The sequence below is a fragment of the Sinocyclocheilus grahami genome, unplaced genomic scaffold (assembly GCF_001515645.1).
Source record: "Sinocyclocheilus grahami isolate Dianchi unplaced genomic scaffold, SAMN03320097.WGS_v1.1 scaffold277.1, whole genome shotgun sequence".
Lineage (NCBI taxonomy): Eukaryota > Metazoa > Chordata > Actinopteri > Cypriniformes > Cyprinidae > Sinocyclocheilus > Sinocyclocheilus grahami.
Window position 1 is genome coordinate 2,231,632 of NW_015505456.1, and position 11,463 is coordinate 2,243,094.

The 11,463-nt window shown below is 37.5% G+C and overlaps 2 protein-coding genes across 2 annotated transcripts in view; one reads left to right on the forward strand and one right to left on the reverse strand.

The window, feature by feature from the left end:
- Positions 1–6,106, forward strand: part of LOC107600081 (GDNF-inducible zinc finger protein 1-like) — a 6,853-nt gene extending 747 nt beyond the window's left edge. The window contains exons 2-6 of the mRNA XM_016291870.1: positions 158–1,416; positions 2,287–2,381; positions 2,459–2,626; positions 2,930–3,087; positions 5,072–6,106. Coding sequence (XP_016147356.1) covers positions 176–1,416; positions 2,287–2,381; positions 2,459–2,626; positions 2,930–3,087; positions 5,072–5,749 — 2,340 coding nt within the window. The 5' untranslated portion in view covers positions 158–175 and the 3' untranslated portion in view covers positions 5,750–6,106. The remainder of the gene's footprint in view (positions 1–157; positions 1,417–2,286; positions 2,382–2,458; positions 2,627–2,929; positions 3,088–5,071) is intronic.
- A 1,442-nt stretch (positions 6,107–7,548) lies between these two features.
- The window catches only part of LOC107600111 (beta-soluble NSF attachment protein-like), an 8,895-nt gene continuing 4,980 nt past the window's right edge, over positions 7,549–11,463 (reverse strand). Inside the window, exons 4-10 of the mRNA XM_016291902.1 lie at positions 11,004–11,090; positions 10,578–10,662; positions 10,343–10,427; positions 10,146–10,250; positions 9,990–10,058; positions 8,990–9,040; positions 7,549–7,977 (exon numbers count right to left, since the gene is read on the reverse strand). Coding sequence (XP_016147388.1) covers positions 7,876–7,977; positions 8,990–9,040; positions 9,990–10,058; positions 10,146–10,250; positions 10,343–10,427; positions 10,578–10,662; positions 11,004–11,090 — 584 coding nt within the window. The 3' untranslated portion in view covers positions 7,549–7,875. The remainder of the gene's footprint in view (positions 7,978–8,989; positions 9,041–9,989; positions 10,059–10,145; positions 10,251–10,342; positions 10,428–10,577; positions 10,663–11,003; positions 11,091–11,463) is intronic.

Genomic DNA, 11,463 nt, shown 5'->3' on the forward strand with positions numbered 1-11,463 from the left:
TGTGTATATATATATATATATATACACACAGTGTGTGTGTATATATACACACACACAGTGTGTATGTGTGTGTGTGTATGTATATATATATATATATATATATATATATATATATATAAATGATAAATGTCTCTAATAATTTATGTTCTTCCGGCAGCTGCAGAACCCAGAGAAAATGAGTGATGGATTGGTTCAATTGCAATCCAGCTCTCACCATAAAAATCTGCTCAATGCCATGTGGAAGCTGAGGACCATGGGAAGCCTGTGTGACATCACGGTACAGGTGGATTTTCAAGAAGAGCTGGAGGAGTTTGAAGCCCATCGGGTGGTCCTCGCCGCATCCAGTGGTTACTTCGAGTCCCATCTGTTAGCTAATGACCAAGTAAAAAGTTTATTCTTGTGTGACATCTTACCGCATGCATTTGAGAAATTCTTAGAGTATGCGTATTTTGGAAAAATCGAGGTGGAGAAAAGTTACATCAGCACTGTACTGCAAATGGCTAAACTCCTGAAGTGCCAGGACTTAGTGGATGCTTGCGAGGCAGAAATTCCCAGTGGCGTTTCAGATGAAACCCTGCAGAAGGATGGCGTGGATTCAAATACTCCAAAAACTGAAATCAAAACCAAACGAGAACCTGTGAAAAGAGCGATGAAGAGAAAAAAGTCTTTAAAAGTGCCTGAAAATGTGAAGGAGACAGAACCAGACAGGAGAAGCAGGAGGTTAGCGGGTCGCAGAGTGTCTGTAGACCCTCCTCTGAAAAAGCCAAAGAGAAAGCAAGCAGAAACCCTTGATGAATCCAGCACAGCAGAAGACAAGCAAACGCCCCAAGATCCAGAGGCAGAATCATCACGGGACGCATTGGGTGAAAAAGACACTTGCGATGACACTGGGTCAGAATCCACTCATGATGTGCCTGAAGAAGACCCTCAAGAATCAGACTTCCAGCCTAATGAGGAAATGGATGAAGCCGAGAAGAAAATCAAGAGAGGAACCGCAAAGTACAGATGTGAGAAATGCAGCCGTTCATTCTACTATGAGAAGAGCTATCTGAAGCACTTGAAGGTCAACCACGGGGTCCAGATGGACACCACGTTTCGCTGTGACGTCTGCCAGCAGACGTTCGCCAACCGCTGCAACCTGAAAATCCACCAGCGGCACGTGCACAATGATGAGAGGCTCTTCCCATGCGAGATCTGCAACAAAACCTTCAAGCGCAAGAAGGACGTGACCCGCCACAGGCGACAGGTGCACGAGGGCGGCACGGACAGACACTACTGCCACATCTGCGGCAAATCTCTGAGCTCCAAAACTGCCCTGACGCTGCATGAGAGGACACACTCGGGGCACAAACCCTTCAAATGCGATGAGTGCGGATCCAGATTCTCCCAGAGTTCAGCACTCAAGACACATCAAAGGTAGTGGGCAATATCAGGGATGCTCCAGTTTACACCATACAAGTAATTTATACAAACCCCGAACCCTAAATATTAGGATGCTAAATACATAAATACTACCTCAAATTGGCTTTTGTCAGCAAGTAACCACCCAAAGTGTATTAGCAACCTGCTCACAAAACCTTAGCAACTGTATAGCAACACCCTGGCAGCCCAGCCAAAACATGCTGCCATTGCACAAAATGTATAGTTGTAAATAAGTATTATATTTTATTATTTACATGCATGCATAAATGTAAATTATATTATTTACATGTATGAATAATGTAAAATCTAGTTGTTTTTTTATGGTCAATAACTGACCATATTATAACATTGGCCATCATATTATTTATTTATTTTTTGCATGTGAAATTATATTTGATTGTTTACATGCATAAAAGCTAAATGCATAAATGTAAATAAAATAATGTAATATATTATTTACATTTATGAAAAAGTGTCCACTAAATGTATATTATTTATTATATTTCCTCAGAATTTAAAATCTAGTTGTTTTTATGGTATGGCCAATTACCAAACATAATATTGGTCATCATATTATAATATATTAAATGATATTATTTACATTTATGCATGAAAGCATCTGCTAAATGCACAAATCTATATTATATTCATCTATACATAAAATTAAATAATATGATATTTTAGAATATTAGTGCAGAAAAAATTACATTATATACTAAAATCGGTGCATTTATAACTCTATGATAGTTTTTTTTTTTTTAAATGCCAAGTTGCAGATACCAAAATGGTCATTATGCATCCCTAATGAACATCTCGGGTTTTTTGCATTTAATATTTATGCATTCTATCTTGTTTTTAATCCAGGATCCACACTGGAGAGAAACCTTTCGCCTGTGACCTCTGTGATGCCAGATTTACCCAGAACCACATGCTGTCTTACCACAGGAGATGTCACACAGGTGAGCCAGCGGTTTCCCGTTTCATAGAGAGAAATAATTTGATGGCAAATTATAATGACTTCCTCTTCTCTGTCTAGGTGAAAAGCCATTCATGTGTGAGAACTGTGGGAAGAGCTTTGCATCCAAAGAATACCTGAAACATCACAACAGAATCCATTCAGGATTCAGACCCTACAAATGTGAAACCTGTGGAAGAGCATTTGCTCAGAGGAACTCCCTCCACCAGCATATGAAAATACACACAGGTATCTTCCACAAATAATCCAATATTGCTATGCATTTTATTTAAAAAGTGTAAAAGTGGCCTTTTATGTCACATACACTAAAGCATATTGATGTTATATCAAATAATGGCAAAAACAATTTGATGAAAGATACCAAAGTGCTACAAATAATTGAATTAATTATAATCACAATAAACGGCCACAAGGTAATATAGTCCTAGACTAGCAATGATCAAGCAATGCACAACTGCTGTGCGGTCACAGGCTTGTGTATATTTTATCAGTTAATATACTTATCAGTTGTCACTGCTGCTTTCTTCACAGGTGAAAGGCCGTATCATTGTAAGGACTGTGATAAGCAGTTCACTCAACTCAACGCCCTGCAGAGACATCAGAGAATCCATACGGGAGAGAAGCCGTACATGTGCAGCATGTGTGGAAGAACGTTTACAGACAAATCCACCGTACGCCGGCACACCCTGGTAAAGAACCTGCCACTTTTCACAGCACGGTTTAATAAGTGGCTTTATAGTGACTGTAAAAAATATTCACGCCCATGGGCTTCGTGCAAGTTTAAATCATGATGTACTGAACTATAAATGGTGCAAAAAGTCCAGAAAGGGCTGTGAATATTTTTTTATAGGCACCAGTTCTGCATATGATAAATGCCAACTAAATCCGTTACTGAATTTCCTAAATGTACACTACCATTTAAAATTTGGGTGAGAATTTTTATGAAGAAATTAATACTTTGATTCAGCAAGGATTAAAGTGACAGTAAAGATGTTTATAAAATTACAAAAGATTTCCATTTCAAACAAATGTTGTTCCTTTGAAATTTCTATTCACGAAAAAATCCAGAAATTACAAAAAAAAAAATCAAAATTCACAATAAATGTTTCTTGAGCAGCAAATCAGCATATTAGAATGATTTCTGAAGGATCATGTGACACTGAAGACTGGAGTAATGATGCTGAAAATTCAGCTTTGCATCACAGGAATAAATTACATTTTAAAATACATTCAAATAGAAACAAGTTATTTTAAATTCCAAATAAAAATAAATTCCAAATAAACGCAGCCTTGATTAACATAAGAGAGTTACACAAACAAACATTTTAATGGTAGTGTAATCCATGTCTAAATGTGTCCAAGAACTTGTAAGTCAATCTAGAACATAATCAATCAAAGGTTAACTTCCTGTTAGCAGTTTCAGAACACCAGTTCCACTTTTTTGGCTATTTATAATTCAAACTCACGTGTTAAAGGGGTCATATGATGCTATTTCAAGTTTTCCTTTCTCTTTGGAGTGTTACAAGCTGTTGATGAATAGATAAGATCCCTAAAGTTGCAAAGACTAAAGTCTCAAACCCAAAGAGATATTCTTTATTAAAGTTAAGACTCGTCCACGCCCTCCTAAAAACGCCTCGTTTAAACACGCCCCCACATGTCTACGTCATGATGTGGGAAGATTTGCATAAACATGTTCATGCAAAGAAAGGTGGCGTAACTTTATTGTTGCTGCCACCGCCGTTGCCGCCATGTTGTGAAGACGCTGTGTGTTTTGTTGCGAAAGCAAATATACTTTGTTTGGTCTTCCAAAAGAGGACACGACTAGAAATCAGTGGTTAAGCTGCATTTACAACACTGTTCCAGAACAGTTCAACCCAAATATTCAGATGTGTGCAGCACATTTTTTGGAGGACTGTTTCCTGATCCTGGGAGAGTAGACTACAATGCCGGCTGTTCTGACTCACAGACTGTAAGTACACTTTCATATTTAAAGGATTTGCCACTGACCATTCAAACGCGAGTTTTGAGCAGTGTAGAGTAGGGCTTGTAGTTTGTCATTTCTCCGATCACAAATGCAGACATGGTTTTATGTTTACGTGGCGCGATGCAACGCAACGTGTAAAAGACAGTATAAGTCATTATAATCCGTAATTATGTCCCTCACTGGATGCAACAAATGCCTCGTTTATAATGGGTTTTATTGGTTTTGTCTCGTCGCTCCGGGACACGGCATCACAATATGGTAAGGGGCGTAACATTTCCATCACACACTTGAGGTATTCGGCCAATCACAACGCACTGGATAGCTGGCCAATCAGAGCACACCTCGCTTTTCAGACCGATGAGCTTTGTAAAAAAAATCGACACATTTCAGAAAGGCAGGGCATAGAGGAGAAACAATAATGTACAGTATGTGGAAAATAATGTGTTCTTTGAACCTTAAACTGCATAAACACATTTCATTACACCAAATACATCAAATAATGTTCCTTTTAGCAACATCATATGACCCCTTTAATATTAATTACATATTATCAATAATGCATATTATTATTATTATTATTGCAATGCTTTTCATCATTAATAAGCCTGCACTGAGAACCAGCAAGTTAGGTTAGTAGGGATTAAGTAGTTTAAATCGGGACTTAGTATAACCACTTTTTCTATATGCAGACCCATGACAAACAAACTCCATGGAAGAACTACCTGGTTGTTCTGGAGGGAAATGTTGAAGACAGAGCCAAGAAGCCAAAAGGCTCTTCTCAGAAGAAGGACAAGGCGGTGGCTGCTGTTTCCGAAGCGCAGGCTCCTGAGAGCGACGCACAGAAGACCCAAGAAGTGGTGGCTGTGTCCGGAGAGCCCGTAACCATTTCCGGAGACTGGGCCGGACCTGGAACCATCGCGCTGGTCAGCCACACGGCCCTGGGCGGCCTCACGGTCATCCAGACTGAAGTGCCCGCAGGCACGCAACTGCAGCCCTTAGTCACCACAGACGGCACCAGCGTGATCTCTCTGGATGCTTCTGCGGTCGGGATGCCCGTGACCGTTCCCTTTTCCATCCCCATTTCAGTTGCACATTCCATCAGCGTGTCTCCATCGATATCCGGTTCTGTGCCCATCACCATCGCCAGTCACATTTCAGACACCTTACTGGCTCCGGCAATGACTGCGGCGACATCAGAAGCTGAAGCAACAGAGAACGGTCTGACTACGGCTGCAGTCGATGAGTGTGTATCGGTCCAAGCTGTTACAGTGGTAGAGACGGACTGTGCAGACACCCAACAGGAAGTCAGTGAAAGCATACACACTGCAGAGGCTTCAAACAACATCGAAATCTCAGTAGGAGAGTAGATTCTACCTGATTCAGTTGAAAATACTCAATCATGTCACAATCAAGCATTGCTTTAAATTATCAGCTGTAAATAATCTTTTGCTTTATGAAACCCATCTATAATGTGCTTAACTAGTAGAATTCTTAAATCACAATGTTAAATTTTGCTTGGGTTTGTTTTTGACATCATATATGATTTTCCCTTCCGTTTCTAGGGTATGTCTTGTCATTAAATAGTTTTTTAGTGATTCTTGTAAAACCAAAAAACTGCTTTTTTTTTGTCAGTAATGCTCTTTGCTCATATTTATTATGCTCAACACTACAAGTACATAACACAATTCTTCATTTTTAGTATCCCATTATGTGTATAACCATGACAACGCTCCTTAAAATCACTCAATAAAATGTCTACTGAATTCAGCTTCCTTATTTTTCTGTTTCAATTCTATCGATAAATTAACTTTGTTTGTTTTAATTTTGGGTTGAAATATAGAGAAAATATGTGAAATATAAGCGTATGTGTATATATATATATAGTCTATATTTTAACCCAAAACTTATATAGTGGGTACTCAATCATGTTTGATTGGGCAGCAAATTTATTTTGTAAATATTATAAACGCATAGAAAATTTTATTAAATATTATTTACATATACTTATTTACTTTTTCTTAACTAACAACATTATTTGAGTTATTGTCAAAGTCCGCAGCACAAACAGTGCAGGAGTTACACACCAAAATGTAATGCGTAAACTGCATTGTAGTGTAATAGTGATACTTGGCTTAGCGAACACCACTAACTAGGTAATATAACAGACTTTCACTTGCCTAAATCGTGTAGCCATTTCAGTATTGGTTTTTATTTCTGTACATTCTCACAGACATTCAGCAAAGACATCAGTTGCTCTGTGGGAAAGTTCATTGTTTGGTACTGTGGCTTCTTAAAAACTAGAATATGGTAAAATACAGACGTCACGACACATAGAACACAGAATGACGTACGCTGCTAAACACCACAGGAGTGGAGAGTGTACATGAGCTATGCATCACAACACGACACACATTGAGCATATTAATAAGAGTGATACAAGGATTTTACAAAATGCATCAATTTCAGTGCTGATGGAGATGATAGACAGTGTAAAAATGTAGTTAAATTATATATTTTTTATTAATACAATATTAATAGACTAATAATATATTTATAATATTTCTGACTAATTATATTATTAGACTAATAATAAATAATAAACTAATATTAATAGTTCAAATAACAATTTAATTAAATAAATATACATTTAAGAAAACAACCCAAAAGTAAAATTTCAGAGAGTGGATAAATAAGAAATTATTTCCAAGACATTTTTGTAATAATGTAAATACCAATTCAAAATGATGGATTGTGGGAAACTGAAAATCTCAGTCCAGCATGAATGTCGGATGTTATTAAATGTGGACAAAAAGCATTTTGAGGCCTGCATGCCGACTAGTGTGAGCAGACTACAAAAACGGCACAAATAAAAACAATGTCTAAATAATAATAATAAAACACAATCCTGCTGCACTGACTGAATAATTGTATCTGTACAATTCATGCAGCTCTAGCACGTCGCAATTCAATGACTTTTGCAAAAGAACTCGAGGACTATCTCAAATCCCCATTGTATTCTTGAATTTCCCTGTCCTGAGTAGGGCTGCACGATAAATCGCATGCAATATTTAACGCTTATCTTGTCAGTAAAGCCAGTTCTGTAATCAGCGGTAAATCTCCATCACGTCCGCACCGTCCGCTTTCACATGGAGCAGCATTTACTACACAGAGCCGTTGTTCACTGACAAGCTGCGCAAAACCACGATCATATTTTCGTGCAGCCCTAGTCCTGAGGCGGTTCACTCCGTAATGCAACAGGGAAACCAGAGCAGATCTTTGAACTGGAGTGCTAAATTTTGATATGTGCTATATTATATAACTGGATATCAATGTAACAGTACAGGCTTAGAAGTATATACTCTAGAAATGCTGCAGCAATACATTTTGACATACTGTTTTGGGAAACCCGGACTTGGCCATTGCACGAAACTGATGTGAATTGGAAGGGGGGAAGGAGGGTGCCATGCAGTGGGTGATCACCCCACTGTCCAGATCATTTTAGGTCGCCCTCGTCCCCCTGAATGGTCTTCTTGATCCGCAGAAGCATGGTGGTGTGCCACTGGTCCAAGCGTGAGATGGAGTCAAACTCCTTCACCTAAAAGACGACGAAAGAATGAACACGATATGAGATTTCTGTGATGTTAGCATCACCAAAAAAAATAAATAAACTGCAAAAATAAACTGTCCGAGTAGATGTGGTGCATTCAACTCCACCAGGGAAGTTTGTATTTATGAGTCAAAATACCAGCAACCGTGTGTGAAAACCTTGTGAAGACTTACAGAAAATGTTTGACCTCTGTCATTGCCAACAAAGTGTATATAACAAAGTATTGAGATGAAATTTTGTTATTGACCAAATACTTATTTTCCACCTTAATTTGCAAATAAATTCTTTAAAAATCCTACAATGTGATTTTCTGGATTTTTTTTTCTCATTTTGTCTCTCATAGTTGAGGTATACCTATGATGAAAATTACAGGCCTCTCTCATCTTTTTAAGTGGGAGAACTTGCACAATTGGTGGCTGACTAAATACTTTTTTTCCCCACTGTACTTATCAGAGAAAGATGACAATGTACCTTCTCAACAAAAAAATTCAGCAAAATTATTTAAACGCTACAAAATTATGAATAAAGAAATGCCCATCAGGTGCTTTTGCCAAGTGTTTTTATCAAGTTATGAAAGTACTGTAAATTGAATTGTTATATATTTTATTCTGATTCTACAATACTATCATATTTTGTACATCTAACTTAGCTAGTTTTATAGTAAATTAAAAAAAAAAAAACATTTCAATAAATTTGTCATCAATATAGACGCTGAATCTATTGCGTCTGCCATATTTTCCCACCAATACACCCTCAACCTGGGGCTTAAAGAAAATTCCGTTTCCCTCTTGTAATTTAAACACTGTGCGTTCAACTCGTAATTACGAACTTTTGAACATGACTTGAACGCATCAGCAGTCCCACTTCAGACTCATGCCAGTGGTTGAAGTATTAAGTATTTTAATATTTAAAAAAAATTCATTTACTTTTTAAAAATCAAATGGAACAATGATAACAAATGTATTTTTTTTTTTAAAGAAGCTGAAGGTAAAAGTCATACCGCTTCTGTGAAAGCCTCTGCATTTTGCTCCTCATGGGCCTCTAGAAGTTTCTGTAAGGACAAAACCTCTTATAAGTATACAACAATGAATATTAATTTTTGAAAGTGGTGCAAAACTCAATGCGAGTGATTGCCTGGGTATTTTTTCGGAGTGGTTTTCATCATGATACTATGCAATTGCTAGGAGGTTCTGGGTTCGGAAATTAACAAAGGTTTAAAAATGTAAGGTTGCAAAAAGGTGGAAAATTTCCAGGAATTTTTGGAAAGTTTCTGGAAATTTACCAGAAATGTTCCACCCCTTTGCAACCCTAAAAAAATGCCATCAAAATGAACATAAATGCAAATTCAAGAAACGGAGACGAAAAATGCCCCCACACAATTTAAATAATCTATTACGACTGTCATGATTAAAGTGAAATATGAAAATGAATTTAAAAAAGGACACAAGTGCATTACATTTAGATCTGTTCACGTTGCATCAAAAATTCATTTTACACATTGTTTTTGCAGCATCGCAGACTGCTTCAGTGATGGGGAACGTTTTTGTTCACTTTCTGGGTATAATTTATTTCAGATATGAACAGCCGTTTACCACTACTAAGATAACCAATGTGAAGTCTTGATTTTATGAGTAAAAAAAAGACTAAAAGAATATGCCGTTTCTCCACACACAATATCAAGGGCAATAATCGATAATAATATTGCAGCCCTAGCCTGTAATTAGTTCCTGCCTTTCAATTTGATATACTTCATGTGGGCTATTGAAAATGACAAAAATCACAGTCATAACAATATTCAACTGTTGTGTAAATACATGTATGGCACCTTTATAAAAATTACCCTTATAAAGATATAAAAATGCTCCAAGAAAATCACTTCCGGAGATGAAAACATACCAGTTTTGACTCTATCCTGTCAGATATGGTTTGAGTCCCACTAGTCTAAACCACCCCGATTACAAAATGTGTTTTCATATGTTGTAAACCGTATTATAACAAACCTTCAGAAGCTTGCATTCTCTTGAATCTGAGAAGGCTGGAAACATCTCTTCATACTTTCCAACAGCGAGCTACAACAGAAAGGAAAAGTCACACATTATCTGCAGCAGTTCTCCATATATATGCATGCATGCATGATGACCTGATGGAGAGCCGACCTTTGCGTTTAGCTCGTCCACGATGAAGTGACACAAGGAAGCTTTGAAGAAGTATTCTTTGGCGCTGTATTTCAGTAGAGGATTGTCCATGGTGTTGGTTCCAACCTGTTTACAGACAGGAATTCCCGAGTGATTTAGCGACTGCTGGTGAGCGAGTAATGGGGCAAGAATCTGCTGAAGATCGACAGATGGCTTACCTGCTCATAAATCTCTATTGCTTTCGGGTACTGCTCTAACTGGGCACTGTATGAAGCCACCTTCAGCAGACACTTGTTTGCAGAGCTGTAAATTAAGCAAACAGACCATATCAAAGCTTAAAGTACCATTCAAAATGCCTCAATTAATCTTAGAAACCTCTCCTTAGAAACAAAGTGGTTAAACATGGGGGGGAAACAAGACCTTTATTATTTGGCTTCTACTAAGCAGGCTTACCTGTTTGATTCCTCTCCTTTGTAATAGTCAGCAGCTTGTTCATAATGTGCAATTGCCTTTGGACAATCAAAAACAGAATTTGGTTCTGTTTAACATTGAGTGTTTACATTCATAACAAATAACTATATAGCTGCTAACTATCAGAAGACAACTTCAGAATAGTTTGCATGAACTTAAACATTGTTGGTGTATCAAACATAATCGGTGTAAGACTGTGCATTTAAATTTGCCAATTTACACTTCAAGCCTTTGTGAATAGTATTCTAAAATGTATTTTGAGATGAGGGAAACTTCTATCAACATTTACAAATCCAGCTTATGAATATCTGTTGAATTAGAAGTTGAATTAGATTTGACATCACTGAATCATCAATGAACTGACTTTAGCTGGAATAATGACTGTTTGATATTGTCCTCTTGCATAACTGGGGAATCCTTCTTCTGGGAAAAGTAGTTCGTGTGAGAGACCACGGTAAGGCTTGGTGCACATGTTCCACTCTCCCACGCTCTCAGCTAAGGGAAACATTGTCAAACACGTGAGAGATGGAACACAGCCTAGATTCAAAGGTGTTTGTCTTGAATGATTTACCTTTAGGTGTTGTTAACAGTGTTTGGGAGTAACTACAGGCCTTGACGAAAATATTCATAACCCTTCATTTTTTTCACATTTTGTTAAGTTGCTGCCTTATGCTAAACTGCTTTTAATTACTTTTTACCCACATCAATCTACACTCCATACACCATAATAGTAAAGCAAAAAACAGGTTTTTAACATCTTTGCAAATTTATATAAAAAAAAAATGTTAATGATTCCATTGGGCCAGTTCAAATTTAGCTCAGGAGCATTCAAATTGCTTGTAGATGTTACTACAATCCGAGGGAAGTT